The sequence below is a fragment of the Polistes dominula genome, unplaced genomic scaffold, assembly GCF_049000335.1.
Source record: "Polistes dominula isolate Pdom_NZ unplaced genomic scaffold, Pdom_raw_medaka contig_32, whole genome shotgun sequence".
Classification (NCBI taxonomy): domain Eukaryota; kingdom Metazoa; phylum Arthropoda; class Insecta; order Hymenoptera; family Vespidae; genus Polistes; species Polistes dominula.
Window position 1 is genome coordinate 2455001 of NW_028300880.1, and position 17567 is coordinate 2472567.

General features: G+C 22.4%; 1 protein-coding gene across 10 annotated transcripts in view; it reads left to right on the plus strand.

Annotated features, from left to right (window-relative positions):
- The window catches only part of LOC107066690 (protein abrupt), a 92485-nt gene that overhangs the window by 25335 nt on the left and 49583 nt on the right, over positions 1 to 17567 (plus strand). For all 10 annotated transcript variants that reach the window (XM_089176651.1, XM_089176687.1, XM_089176679.1 and 7 more), the window contains one exon: positions 2360 to 4204. In XM_089176651.1, the coding sequence (XP_089032777.1) occupies positions 4001 to 4204 (204 nt within the window). In that variant the 5' untranslated portion in view covers positions 2360 to 4000. The remainder of the gene's footprint in view (positions 1 to 2359; positions 4205 to 17567) is intronic.

Here is a 17567-nt window from a genome sequence, read left to right on the forward strand (position 1 = left end):
TCAGTAGTTTATGAGTCCATTGCGGACAAACAACGTGACACATAATCTATGTATATATTAATATATAAATAAAATAAATTAATTATTTTCTGAGAGGTTGCTTTAAATGTAATTGTTAGGTTATGTTACAAACACAAACTTGAAAAAGTTAATTCATCTAATTAATTTAATACTATTATATTTAATATATACAATGATTTGGATTCGTATTAGTAAAAAATATATACATATCTATATATGCATAAATAATATAAATTAATGAATATAGATCTTCATTAGAAATGAATAGAAATGATATGTTATTATATATTTAACAAGTTTATGATTAAATTATTGTCGATTATACTTTAACGTAATATCATGAAATTCGTAGGCGTGGATAGATATATTTATGTACACGTAATATACACACATACATGTATGTATGTTTGTATGTGTATCCTGATTCTAAAAGTATTATAGCGAATGCACGTTACTCATATTACACGCGAATAGTTAAACCATTTTATCGTGGTATTTGTCAGTAATATTCATTCGACTCACGATGATATTTTACATTTTTTGCAAATGCATTTCTTTGTCCTCTTCCTCTCCTCCCCTGCTTATCGAAATTTGAAAAACAGAATTAAATTAAATATAAAAGAAAAATTGACAGGTAATTTTTCACACATAAACTCGTGTGTTGCATACATTAAAAAAAAAATGTATACGCACACTAGTTCGTATTTCGATGAATACAAAAATATATTCCACATATATATATATATATATTTATAGAACTAGGAAAAAAAATTTTTCCACGTTACTTGAATTGTTGCTATTACATAATCAATAAATTATTCCTAATGGAAAATCGCTAACTCGATTTTATGTACGTTTGTACGTAGTTGAACTACTGAATCGGACTACTAAAGTCATATACAATTTATATATAAGTATATATACGTGTATAGGAGTACTTATGTATGTACATTCATGCGATATGAAGCTAATGCAAAAGAGGATGACTATCGGAAGGAGGTGGGGTAGGGGGTGTAATCGTTTGAAATTCATACGTTCATTAAAACAAGACTTTCCTGTACTTCGTTAATATTAGTTTTACATCAAGAATAAAACTGTACATTCATTTATTTATATTTTAAAATTTTACTTAACTTAACACTAGATTGCCCGAGATTTCTTGTATAGCTATATTGCCCAAAAACAGTCAAAATGACTGCATTGTGAAAAAATAACTAATGTGTAAACAAATTTGTTTAAAATTAATTTTTAATATTTCTTATATTATTTACAGTTATACAACAAGTTATTAGTAAATATTAACAATAAAAACCAAATTCTAAGAAATTGTGTCATTATATACATAATTGTTTTTCTAATTGAAAATAAAAAACAGTCAAAATGACTGCCTTGGGCAATCTAGTGTTAATATAATATTTATATATCAAGAATAAAATTAATTATACTCATTTAATTATATTTTAAACTTAAACTTGACTTGTGCAAATGTTAAGTTATACTTTTTAATAATTTTATTATTAAAGTATATCACAATTTTATTTTTTATTTTTAGTATTAAATTACAATTGTAGAAAGGTTGACTACTCTAATTATAATAATTATAATAATAATAATATTTATTTCTTTATTTGTAATTTAATTTGTCTTGCAAATGTTTGGTTATACTTTAATAATTTTATTATTAAAATATATCACAATTTTATTATTTAATTTTTATTATTAAATTACAATAGTACTAAATTTGACTACTCCAAATATAATAATAATAATAATAATAATAATAATAATAATAATAATAATAATATTTATTCTCATTTCTTTATATTTTAAACTTAACTTGTCTTGCAAATGCTAGGTTATACTTTAATAATTTTATTATTGAAGTATATCACAATTTAATTTAATTTAATTTAATTTTTATTATTAAATTACAATTGTACAAAATTTAACTACTCTAAATTAAATAATAATAATAATATTTATTTATTTATTTCTAAATTCAATTTGTTTTGCAAATGTTAGGTTATACTTTAATAATTTTATTATTAGATTACAGTTGTACAAAATTTAACTACTCTGAATATAATAATAATAATAATAATAATAATAATAATAATAATAATAATAATAATTTAAAAAAATGGGGTTAAGTTAAAATAGATATAATATAAAAATTATTTTTCTATTTTTACTTTAAATTTCTATACAATCCATTTTTAAATAATTATTAATCATAAACAATAAATATAGAATTAATTAATATACGAAATGATTTAAAATAATAATAAATACGAACGATTATTTAAACTAATCGAATATTATTTTTTTTTTTTTACAGACATTGGTGTGGAACCCCAATTGGAAATAACCAAATTAAAAAAGAAAAGGGGAATGATTGAAAAGTTGTGAAAAAACGATCGAACGAAATAAAATTAAAGTGGATCGTAAAGAAAACAAAAGACGACGAAGAAGAAGAAGAAAAAAAGATAATAATAATAATAATATTAATAATAATAGTGTGATCAAATAAGAAAAAGAAGGCATCATCGTCCATCGTCATAGGTGTGCGTTGTTTGGTCTTTTCAAGAGGGCATGATAAGCAAGGACGCGACCTTGAGAAGAGAATCAGGTGCCGCAGACGAATGCAGTGAACTCGAAAGAATAGTTGTCAGAGAAAGAAATAAGATTCGTAGGATTAATCGTTCAGTTTCACGTATTATTTTTATGACGGAATGACGAGACGTTCTTCATCATCATCGTCTTCATCGTCATCGTCATCGTTTTCATCGTCATTGTCCTTAATTTCAACGATATCGTCATCGTCAACGTTGTCGTCCTCGTCGCGTTTTAATTTTATTCGTGCATTTGATGAAATGTGGTTGAGAAAATTTATAAACATTTCAATTAAGTGATTTTTCTTTTCACAATTTTGACACAAATTATTTCTCTAATCGATGAGATAATAATAATAATAATAATAATAATAATAAGATTGAGAAAAAAATCATCTAATTTTATCATCACGACGTTGTGGAAAAAGAAGAAGAAGAAAAAGAAGAAGAAGAAAGAAAAAAAATTGTTCTTGTTTCTCGTAAAATTATTGACAACAATCAAAATTTCATTTAAACAATTACAATTTGACACTTTCTAATTGTTTTTATTTTAATTGATCCTTTTTACGTCGAATATAAAAAAAAAAAGAAAAAAGAAAAAAAACAATCTTGGCCTTAATTATTTTGCAACAACTATTGCAAATAATAATAATCATAATAATTCGAACGTAAAAAGTATTTTATTAAAATTCATTGAAAAAACTGAAGACGAGTGGTTGGCCTATAATCTTAACATTAAAAAAAAAAAAAAAATAAAATAAAATAAGCCAACTACTATTGTCCAAAATTCGTGTGAAACGTGTGATTCAAGAGTGAAGAAATTCATTCGACTAAAGTGACAGTGAAAAAAAAAATTAAAATCGAGATCTCATTTACGAAGGGGTGAGAATAAAAGGAAGAAGAAATTCGTTGAAACAACAAAAATTTCTCGTTAAATCCTCCCCTCCATCTTTTTTTTTTATTTTGATTTTATATTTCACCTCTCTTCATTTTCACACCCCTCATATCTCTCTTATTTTTTTTATTTATCGTAGTAACAATACAAAAAAAAAACGTATAAATAAAATCAATAAAGAATATAAACAAAGGAAGAAGAAGAAGAAGAAGAAGAAGAAGAAGAAGAAGAAGAAGGGAAATAAAAAAATAAAATAAAAAATATAAAAAAGAGAAAGACATATTTTACAATCAAGGAAGAGAAGAACACAAGAGGTGGGAAGAAAGGAAGAGGATAAAGAAAAAGAAAAACTAAATAAATCGAAAAAAGTGAGGGGGGGGAGAAGAAGGGGGAGAGTTTGAATCGGGGTGTCAGATTGAGCACGATAGCACCTTTGGTGCCCTCAGCCGTGGGTCCCGAGTGGACGGACGCCATGGCGGCCTCTTCGTCCATTGGCGAGCAGCAATACTCACTCAGGTGGAACGATTTTCATTCGAGCATACTTAGCTCATTCCGTCATTTGAAGGATGTTGAGGATTTCGTCGACGTGACACTATCCGCTGCAAACAATACCCGTTTCACTGCTCACAAGGTTGTCCTTTCGGCCTGTAGCCCATACTTCAGGGATGTACTAAGAGTAAGTGATCTCCTTTATAAATTTCTTATTTTAATTTCAACTAATTTGTTCTAATTTTCTTCTTTAATCATCCGTCGGTAAAGTAGGAACATGATTAAGGTTATGTTTTAATTATTATATGAATAAATTGTAATGTTTCGATTATTTTTTAGTTGGATATTTTGAAGATTATTTATTTCATATTTTGTTGTTTTGTTTAAATAATAATAATTATATTGTAATAATAATGGTAGATATGGTGATGATTGCAATGTTTACTTTTTACCGACGGAGGACTTAATTTGTGAATTTTTTTATTTTCACGAATTGTTTCTGTGAATGCTTTTTGTTTCGTTAGCAGAAAATATATCTACGATGAAATTATTTGTCTTTTATCGTTAGATTAATTAAAAAGAAAAATAGAACGAACGATAAAATATTATTTTTTATTTATTCAATTGATTATTTATAGAATTCTTCATGAGTTTTATTGTTGTTCTATTTAAATGATTAATATCTTACTTTTTTCTATTAATTAATTTTTTTCAAATAAAATATTCAGTGAATTTAGCAAATGATTATTATCGTATATCTTGATTACAAATTATTAATTATATTTTTGTTGTTTGTAAATAAAATATAGAATGATTTTGTTAAATGATTAATAATTAAACGTCTTTAGAATAAAAATTTCTAATGAGATTGTCTCATTGAAAAATTATTAATCATATTTCAATTATTTTAAATTCATTTAAATATTAATAAAATATCATCAATCATATTCAAATTGTTTAAACTTTTCTATCAAAATGAAAAAAAAAAATAAACAAGGAAAATAATATTAAAAATTAAAATAACATCAAAAAATGATCGATCATGATAAAAACACACACACAAACAGACATAATTTAATAATCTATCAATCATTATGGTAGTTAAATGAAATTAAAACAAACTTCATTAACTTATTAAATATAAAAATTATTCTTAATATTAATTAAAAAATTATTACACGCGTAATTATTATAAAAAAAATTATACAATTAACTTATTAAATATAAAAATTATTATTAATATTAATGAAAAAATTATTATACGCGTAATTATTATAAAAAAAATTATAAAATTAACTTATTCAATATAAAAATTATTATTAATATTATTTAAAAAATTATTACACGCGTAATTATTATAAAAAAATTATAAAATTAACCTATTCAATATGAAAATTATTATTAATGTTAATCAAAAAATTATTGTAAAAAAAATTATAAAATTATTTTTAATTATGCAAAATATTAAATAAAAATTAAATAAAAATTAAATAAAAAAAAATATTCAAAAATTAAATAAAATACAAATTAACAAAATATAATAATAAATTCGTATTATTAAAACATTTGAAGTGAAAAATTGGTTAAAATAAATCTGTGATTCTATGTTAGGTTAGGAAAAGTAATTGAGTAAGATTAAAATTATGATAAGAAAAAAAAACTTATCGTGTACATAGAGTTGTCTTCTCTAACTCGCATAAGTGCAAGCTGTTGCGCTCATTATGGTAAAAGAAGGTAAATTCTGTTACCAAGAAGTAGTAGAATTTCTCTACCACAATTTCTTGTTAAAGTTTATTCCATCTTTCTTTATCTTCATCTTCATCCTCATCTTCATCTTCATCTTCCTCGTCGTCCTCGTGTTTCTTTTTTCAAATACAATTTCCAATCTTTTTCTATTCGACAAGCTAACCTCAAATACGAGTTTTATTTTCTTTCATCTTTTGCAAAAAAAAAAAAAGATAAAAGATAAAAGATGTAAACAGAGACAGGAAATAAGTATAAAAATAAAATATAAAAAAAATATAGAGAAATAGTAGTAACAAGTACCGTAATTACTTGTGCAATTAACTACACGTTTAATCACTAATTACATTTATAATTTCGTAATTAATACCAAACGGACCAATTACTAATGGCAAAAGTAATTTGTTTTCCTACTTAATTTCCTAATTATATTTGTAAACAGTTATTAATCAACGATACGGTTTAATTAGTATACGTATTTTATACGCCATTAATTATAACGAAACTCTTTAATTTATCATTTCTAATTTTATATTATTTTGTTACATTTCATTTCATTTTATTTTATTTTATTTTATTTTATTTTATTTTATTTTATTTTATTTTATTTCGCCATTTTTTTAGGGGTCAAAATATTTCTTTTTTTTTTTAAGTTTCATTAGTTTTTACATAATTTTATTTTCCCAATGGTTGTAACTAACTCTGACGATGAATCAAATAATACAAATTAAATTATTATATTATAAATAAAAATTATTTACAATGAAATTAAATTATAGGAATAAATTATTTACTTATTTTTTTTTAAATAATTTATTAGGTGGTTCGGAAAGTCGTTTCGTTTTTTGCTGACGCAATAATGGCATTAGTTGATGCAAACCGACAAATAGTAACACATGAGATCGATGAGAGATTATATTTATCAAATTCAACTATTTATGACCACTTGAAAGGTTTAGGTTTAACCTCGAAGTAAAAATTATCTTTATTTTTACAAAAGAAAAACGAAACGACTTTACGAACCATCTAATAAAAAGAAACTTTTTTTAAAACACACGTTTTATAGGATTTGTTATATAAGAATAGTAAAAATATGAAATAGTAAATAAAATAGTATCACGAATTTGAGAATATATTTATGATCTAATTGAAGACACAATTATTTTTTTTTAAGGTCTTTGTTTTTTATTCACAAAAACATAATGTAAATAATGCTAGCCTTGACTAAGGTCACTATCGTTTCCATGTTAACACCTGTCACTTGTCTCGACCATTTGTATATCGCGAAATATCATCACGTATCATATATGTTTTCAGTTCACCTCAAACACCATTTACAAACAAACAAACAAACAAACAAAAAAACAAACCCCATACACATGTATATATAACACTATATTTATAAATTAATTCAATTTTCAAACAAAACATTTCAATTACAATTTTTATCAATTAACTTTCAATAATCAATAATTTTATTGTAAATTTAACATTATAAAAAATATTCAGATTATTATTAAATATAATATTATTATTTTATTTCAATGAATTTTTTGTTTCGAAACATTGTCCTGATTTTTTTCTTTCTATTTTTTTTTCTTTTTTTTTTTTCATTATTTCAATGAAAATTTATTAATAGTTTTTTTATTATTTTGTTTTTTGTTCTTGATCATAGAATATTTTAATAATTAATTATACTACATGTGTATGTGTGCTTGTGTTTGTACGTATATAAGTTTAAATACAATTTTAATTAGCATTTACGAAACTTTCTAATTTCATGGTCAAAATATTTTATATCCATTGTAATTAAAATAAATTGAAGGTTATCATTTTCATATTTCAAAAACGAAAATAACCAAATTTAAATTTCTTAAATACTAATTATACTATTACTACGCATTTACTTTTATTAATCTCCTTCTAAATTGTGCTTTTAGTTTCGTTAGAAAAATATATTTTTTTACTTTTTTATTTTTTAACGATAACCAATTAATTTTACGTTTTAAGGTTAAGTATCACATTTTATGAACAATTTCTCTTCGTTAAACAATATTAAAGAATATATATTTAACACGAATAATAATAATTCATCATTTATTCATTAATTCATATATTATCTACTAAATATAATATAATTACAAATTCACAAATCCATTGATTTCTTTCTTTTTTTTTTAATTAACTATTTCTAAGAAATTCAAGACCCTTTCTAATTTCAAGGACAAACATCTGTTAAAACTAAAATATGTCAATGAAAAAATAGAAAAAAAAAGGATTCATGAAATTCGTTCTTTAAAAAGCAACAACAACAAAAAAATGATACTGTACAACTTTAATTTAAAACACGATTTTTATACGACTATTATTGGTTATAAATAAATCTAACCTAAAATCACGTATACTTTCATTAATTCAAAAACAACTTGTAATTATTCATTAATACAGACACATTTTTTTATTTTATTTTTTTTGCAAAATAATATTCAGTATAAAAATAACAAAAATATTACAATAAATAATTAATAATGCTAAATTAAAACAAGTCACTCTATAGGTTATAAATAAACCTAACCTAAAATCACGTAATACTTTCATTAATTCAAAAAATAAAAAAGTAATTATTTATTAATACATATATACATGATACATATACACCCACACATATAAATATAATTATAATAAAATTTATTCTAAAATAATTACACACCCATATAAATAAAAACAAGGTATAGTTTAATTTCAAATGAAAAAAAAAAAAAAAAAAAATGAAACAACATTTGATCTCTAAGAAATAATATTTTAAGGTTATGTTCTAACTTAACTCTTTGGGGGCACAGTGGGATTAAAAATGTCCGACCTTTTTGATACACAATGCCATGATGGTGGGGTATTTTTAGTCCCACCTCGAAATATTATTGCAATAGCTACACATGCTCATAAGTTTATATTTCGTCTTATTTACGCAAAAAAATTGGTTATTAACTCTTTTTTTTATGTTTTTACATTATTACATTATAAGTAATACCTTTTATTAACAAAAAAATATACCAATTTTGTTGAATTTAAAACGTAATCAAATTTCTATAAAAGATAGGGCTATTTTATTATCTGAAATTTTATGCCGCAAAGAGGTTAAATAGTAAAAATAATACTTTAAGGTAATTTTCTAACATAACCTTAAAATAATCAAAATTTTAAACAAACCTTAATAACATTCGTTATTAAACGAATTTCTAAATTCGTTTAGAATATCGTTTCGAGCACGAAAACGGAAGTGAATAATTTACGAAGGGTTATATAAGGGTTTGATGGTTGTAAAATACAATAAAATAAAATATAAAATGAAATGAACAAAATCAAATAAAATAGAAGAAAGGAAAGGAAAAAAATTCGAAGAATGGAAGAAAAAAAGAAAAGTGATGGTGGTTGAGATTAGGAGTGGTGGGGAAGAACTTCCGGTTAAGATTTACATAATAAACGTGACGACGAAGTATCTTTAAACTGGCCCTTTCTTTACCCTTTCTTTTTCTTTTTATACATTAAAGTATCGATCACTTTGACTCTTCTTCCTGTTAATCTTCTTCTTTTTATTCTTGTTCTTCTTGTTTTTCTTGTTGTTCTTGTTCTTAAAGGAACCTGTTTTATCTTTGAAGTATTACTACCACTCTCTCGATTAATATTCCATTTCTTTTCTTTAAAAAACCATCGTCACTTTCAATAAACCGTGTCCAAAGTATAAATTACCTATTTGACGAGAATGCAATTTGATGCATAAGAATGTCTATATGCATATAATACATGCATCGTACTTTAATGTATTTTTGTTGACTTATATGAATAATTGAGAAATATGAGAAATATAATTTTTGTTAATGATAAAAATAATATTTATATATATTCAATAATAATTCAAATAATAATTTAAAATAATGAATTATAAATATATATATATATATATATATATATATATATATATATATATATATATATATATATATATATAATTATATTAAATTAATAAAATTATTATTTTCTTATTGATTTTAAATACAAATTAAATTATTATTAAATATAAATTATTAATGATAAAATCTTAAACATGAATCTTATTATTTTCTATTACAATTTTATTAATTAATTTATTTATTTATTTTTTATTAATTATTTGTTCCAATTTTGTAAATTGTATCAAATTAAATTGTATTTTATGAAAATGTTGAATAATTATATCAAATTAGAAATAAATTGATAATACTTATAATTATAGTTAATAATAAAATTATTATTAAATTTGTAAAAATAATTATTTAAATATATTAATAATTAAATTTTAAATAATTAATCAAGCAAATGTATAAAAATCCATATTTCAATATTTTTTACTACAAAAGATTTATTTTCTTATTTTTTAATCAATGATATATATATTCTATGATTTGTGATATTTTGTTGGTAGCATCTTACAAAAAAAAACAAGGAAATAAGAAAGAAAGATAAAAAAGTAAACAATTTATATTTATTAATGTTAATACAATTCCTTGAACAAATATCTGATCATCATACAATACAAAATATAATCTTTAAAATATAATCAATCTACATCATCATCAAATATTAATAATAATATTAAATTAACGCAAACATATAAATCAAAATTAAAAAAAAAAAGAAAGAAAGAAAGAAAGAAAGAAAGAAAGAAAGGAAGAAAGGGATAGATTTATAATATAAAAATTGAATTAACTGTGATACAAAAAAGAAAAAGAAGACAATATTTTTGATTCTGGTCTCTTTGGGTGACGCATGAACGATAAATTTATTCGCAGTTACACGAATTTCAATGTTTTATTTTTTTTTTTGTTTTTTTTTGTTTTTTTTTGAAAAAACTTCCATCAAGATAAAAGTTTATTTCCAAGTGTAAAAAGATAAAAATGTTTCCTCCCGTGTCACCAAAATAATTTTTTGAAATATTCTTATTTTTTTTTTTTAACGAATTAAAGAAAGAAAGAAATAAAGAGATAAATAAAAAGAGACATAAAAAAGAAGAAAAAGAAGAAGAAAAAATATGAAAAAATGAACACACACAGACAAAAAAACAAACAAACATACATACATACACACATACATACATAACGAAATAACTCTATTTATTTAAGAAGATAGAAAAAAAATATATATATAATATAAATCAGATGATATTTATATTTTGACTTTTTAAAAGAAGATGAAATGATGAAGGAGGAGTCCTACTGGAGGTGGTGGAGGAGGTGGAGTAACAAGTAGTATAATATAAATACGTATTTTTCATTTTAACATTTTATCATTCGTGTGGAATAAACCCAAAACTATAATAATCTATAATAAAATCTATAATAATTATAATAAATATATTTTTTATTTATTTTATAAATAATTTATAACTTTTTTTTATCATTTATTATTTTATAAATATAATATTACTTATATTATAAAATATATAAAATAAAATATATAATATAAATAATAAAATAAAATATGTATGCATATTAATATATATTTAAAAATATAATAATATAAAATAAAAATAATATTTATAAAAAATAATATTAAATAAAAATACAATAATAATAATAATATATATATATATTTAAAAATAAAATAATATAAAATAATAAAACAAAATAACATTAATATATCTAAATATAAATATGCGAATATGCACAAACTTTAAAAGAAACATACACAAACACCCAAACACACACAAATACACACATAAATTTATGAAATATAATAAATACATAAAATTTATTATTATAAGACTCATAAAATTTCCACCCTTTCTCCCCCCCAAAATTTATCACATTATTTATATAAAAACAATTAACAGATAAGTGTTAGGTGAATTACGAGAGAGTTGAGGAGTGGGAGAAGAGATGATGGACAGTGGGGGGAAGGGAGTAGTGGAGGGGAGGAGGTCTGGGAAAAAAGGAGGAGGTTGAAGATCAGACTTTCTAATTGACGTTGGTAAAACGTTAATTGATTTTAAATGTCAGACTGAAAATATTCGTGAATAACTTAATAAATGCGTATATTTACGTGCACTTACATGCGACAAACATAATCATGATGATCATCGTCATCGTTTAATCATCATCATCATCCTTCTCCTCTTCTCTAATGCATTTGCGTCATGCTATTGTAATATTTAGTTTTTCTTTTAATAACTTGTACCTTTTTGTTTTTTTTTTTTTTTTTTTTTTTTACTTCATTTATTTTCTCGTTGAATCAACGATCTATCGATTTGATACGATACAATACTTTATTACTTTACCCTTTTTTTTTTAAGTTCTCAATTTATCATAGTTTTTATCTATTACAAAGAAGAAGAAGAAGAATAAGAAGAAGAAGAAAAAATAATCCCGTGTTCACATATTTGCATAAAATATTTTCATTACAAAAAAAAAATAATAATAATAAATATACGTTTTACAATCAATATTTATTATTTTGCTTGATATCGTTTTATTTTATTAATTAATATTTTTAATTGGAATTGTTAATTATTATTCACTTAGTAATTATAATAAAATAATAAATTAACAAAATACAAAAAAATAATAAAATAACAATAATAAATTAATAACGTTTATTGTTAATTATAACGTTATTATATTATTTAATATTAAACTACTTATATATAGTTATATATATATGATATATTATAATAAAAATTATAAATTAAATTAAATTAAAATAATAAATTAAACTAAATTAAAATAATAAATTAAACTAAATTAAAATAATAAATTAAACTAAATTAAAATAATAAATTAAATTAAATTAAAATAATAAATTAAACTAAATTAAATTAAATTAAAATAATAAATTAAAAATATTATAAACTATATATTATATTATAAATTTATATTAATTTATAATAATATATTACTATATTATAATATAAATTAAATATTATCAATATTAATTTCTATTATTATTTATTTTCTACTATTAATTATTTAAATTCTTAATTTATTCATTTCATTTTAAACATTTCTAATCAATTCAAGGTATCTAATCATTTTCTAACACTTTTAAAACATTGTCTATATTTTAAATAATTTTTATATTAACTATAGAAAAAGATTATTGACGTTAGAAGAATTTAATTAAAATTACATGTAACGGGTGTTTCAAATTACATTCTCTCACTCTCACTCTCTCTCTCTCTTTCTCTTTCTCTTTCTCTTTCTATGTATGTGTTTCAATATCTTTGTTATTCTTTCTCCTATTCATTACTCAAAGCAATTATTTTACATAACTGGAAAAGATGAATTACCATTCGCATAAGACGTGTATTCACATATCTATACACACATATACACAAATATCATACTTATAAACATAAAATCCTACGAACCATATACTTGTGAAAATATTTTCACACGCGATATCACGTGAGTGACGTAACGATAAGAAAAGTTAACAAACAGCTGACAAGTATTATAAGCATCTATGATATATATGCGTATATCTATCTATCTAAACTAAATGATCTATGATCGTAATATTATCAAAAGGGTGAATCAAATATCATCCATCTTTGATCCAAAATTATTCGACATTCCAAATAAAATTCTATCATTTTATAAACACATTTAATAATATTTTTTATAATAAATAATATATTCTAAACATTGGATTACACAATTACATAATTTCAATAATAAAACAAACTTTTCTTAATGATTTTACTCTCATCCCTTTCAACTGGGATAAAAATCGAAAGATGGCGCATCCTTCGAATCGAAATTTCCAACATGGCGTTCACTGAACGAATTTTTTTCTTCAAAACTATGCAAATCATTTTATTTCTCTTTGGAGTAACAAAAAAAAACAACAAAATGTTCGTTTTAATTATCAATTTGTGATTGTACATCTAAAATAATTGTCCTTACAATAAAATATAAAATAATTTCGAGGTTAGGTAGTATCGGCAAACCACAAAATATCTGCACAAATATAAAACAAACAAATAATATACAAAAGACTTTAGAAATCACATTTTTAAAAATATCTTATTTATTAAAACCAAATCAAAAAGTATAAAAAAAAAAAATAAATAAAATAATAATGTACGAAGCAGGAAGTAATTTGTTAAAAGAAAACTAAAAATACTATTCACGATTAGAGCTGACATTTATAACTTTACAAAGTTACAAACTAGTAACAAAACGTCTAACTAGTTCGACTAGTTTTATCTATAGCATAGCACACAGTATATATTTATGAATACATATGTATATGTATGTGTATATAATATGTGTAGAAAATGAACGTATACAAAGGTATTAATTTTCCTATGTTAAAGAGAAAGACAGGAACAATGTTGTCAGAATATTAATGGATTATTAATGTAGTTATCTATAACCACGACAGCTTCTGAAAGGTCTCGTGCAGCTTTGTTCAATCCTATAGTTGTATTAGAATATATATATGTAACACATACATATATGTATATATATATATATATATATATATATATGAATAGGCACATGTATAGATAAAAGAAGCATAACTAGTTTGTTATGATAAAAACAATGATTTAAATCACCATTTGTAGAATTTTCTAATCTTTGTTACATTCTAAAATGGTTCTAAAGTATATTTATAAAAAAAAAAAAAAAAAATATATTAGAGAAATGTAATAAGAAAAGAAAATATAAATAATGAAAATGAATTTCAATCGGTCCAACTATCGTCTCGTATTCTTTCTCACGCGGTGTATATAAAATGCTTAAGAAACTGAACGTGACTCTCTTAGATCGTTTTAGATAAATTCTTTTTTTTTTTTGTTTTTTTTTTTTCTTTCTATTTTTCTTTTCTTTTATTTTCTTTCTCTTTCTATTATACGATCGATAGTCCTAGTAGATTAGCTTAGAAGATCGTGGATACAAAGTCGAAGAGGGAAAGTCACTGAGGTTTTATACGCTTATCTTTTATTTACGATCTTTTATGCATTAAATCTTTGCTATACATTTTTTTTTTTTTTAATTGTGATTTATGTTATTGAACATTTTTTTTTATATTTTTTTTTATTTCAATTTTATCTCAAATAAAGAAGATGATTTTCTAATCATTTTCTTTTGTTTTTTCTTGTAAAAATTACTTGATTCGAATTAAAAACAATGCAAAATATAAATAATTACAGTTATCTGTTGATTTCTAATACTTTCTAATCATATTTTGAAACTTAATTGTCTTGAAAACGTAGAAAAAAGAAAACAAATTTAATAATATAAAATTCATTTTATTTGATTACAATGGAATAAACAATTATTGACACTTTAATGGCCGCACGTGTACGCAGTCAAACGTCACCAGGGGTTGGTAATATTTTTCAAGAATTAATGTAAAAATACTTTATTAAATTTACGAAAATATTAACATAAAAAAAAAAACAACAACAATTCAATTTTATATATAATTTTAAATATACGTATATATAAAGTTATAAATAAAACAACGGCCAATGTTGTTCCGGCTATGACACACATGTTGTGTGAGCGGCCATTAAAGTGTTCATAGTTATTTGAAACAATTGAACATAATTTCATGATAATGAGAGGACTATATGGATGAAAAATGTTAATGAAAATAAATGAATGATAATTGTAATAAAATGTAAGATTCAATTGCAGGTTAGAAATGAGAAAATGGAAGCCTTGCACAATCGAAATGGTTAGTAAACGAGTCGCGGCAAAAGGTGCTCCACATTCTATATTTAAAGTATCGCGTTTAGGGCACCCGAAAGAGAGACAGACGCCACATGTGCCGCCTTTTCGTTTCGTTTCATTTCGTTTAGTTTCCTCTCCTTTCTATTCTCTTTTTCTTTCCTTTAACACCGTCTCTCTTTCTCATGTCTCGTACTAAACCTAACCTCTTCATGCGTGCTCACACATTATTTCTACTAATACTACTATTATCATTATTATTATTATTATTATTAGTATTATTAGTATTATTCGTTCGTGTAGAAGATTTAAATTTACTTTTACTAATTCTAGGATATATATTCATCTCTTTCTATCTCATTTATAGTTTTACGAATAAACAACATGGTCGTCTCTTTGTGTTTCTCTGTTTCTTTTTGAAAATCTGTTTCGTTGTTAGTGTATGAAACCACTAATTTTCTATTTTTCTATCTAAGCTGGAATTTAAGAATGAAAATATTGTTTTTTTAATTTATTTATTTATTTATTTATTTATTATACTTTCAATATTTGTTCAATGATTTCAAATATAACTGTTGTATTTCACATTTATTTTATCGATCAATTATTCTTATTGGATTGTTATTAAAATATTAAAGACTATTTTAGTTTTCTTATCGAATAATAACCATTAAAAAAAAAAAAAACGTTGAATTTATTTTATCATTAAATAGTACAATTATCTTTTTCTTTTATAATTACTTTCTTGATAATTATATTGAAATTTTGTAATATCCTTTAAAAATAACATTCAATGTTTCAAATATTTTATTATATAATTACAATCAAATGTTAGATTAATGAATTTTAAATGATTTCATTTTGAAATATTATCGACAAGTGGAACAATTATTATTCATTTTCTTTTTTTTTTTTTTTTTTCTAGAGATAAGATTAAATACGAATTTTGAAACATTATAATGAAACATTCGAAACATTACTTATTTTATTATTCTTCTCTCTCTCTCTCTCTCTCTCTCTCTCTCTCTCTGTCTCTCTTTTCTAATATTTATTGTTCTTATTATTCTTAGAATCTAATGTCTACGTAATCGATGTAATAGTACTATCGATCGACTTACTTCTACTTACTTACATACTTGTTTATTCTTCCGGTTTCGTTCACATTACGTCATACAATTGCTTACAATTATATTCAAAGGAGCCACGCCTACATTAACATTAAATAAAAAAAATAAGATAAACTATATAATAAATGACAATTATCTTTTCAATATTAACGATCATTTTAAATATACATCTATATATATATAGATATTAATACCTACGTATATACATTTATAGTATGTATATCAATATTTCTTATATTTTCGAGACACGTGTTACATATATATATATATATATATATATATATATATATATATATATATATATATATATATATATATATATATATAAACGTACTATACACATACATGTATATAATGTTTTTATATATGACATTGAATGTACGTGAATATACGACGTACTTGTAGAATGATGTACGTGTATGTATGTATGTATGTATGTATACTTATATTTATGTATGTGTATGTGTGTGTGTGTGTGTCTGTGTATGTACGAAATAAGAAAGATCTCTTTAGACACGATGAGTAACACGCTAGTCGATGACGTAGTTCGAAAAGTACATACAACGTTCTTATACTTCGAGTCAAAGCGTAATTACACGCTTTATCGTTCACAGTCGTTCTTCGAATCACTTTTATTGCCTCTGGTAATAGTACTCTATGAATAATATTCAAAATGTTTAACATTTTCAATGATAGACAAGTGAGACCCATTTTAAAAACTATCAAAATAAAAATACAATATATCTTTTTAATTATTTCAAATATACTATTTATCACCCATACACACAAAATATTTTCAAATATAATATTTAACTTATTTTATTCCTATTTCATTTTTATTTAATAGTTTATTTAATTTAATTCCTATTATTATTCCTAATTAAACAAACAAACAAAACAATATTACAATATAATTAAACCATCATAAATTTCAATATAAATTCCTAAACAAATTATCTTAATAAAA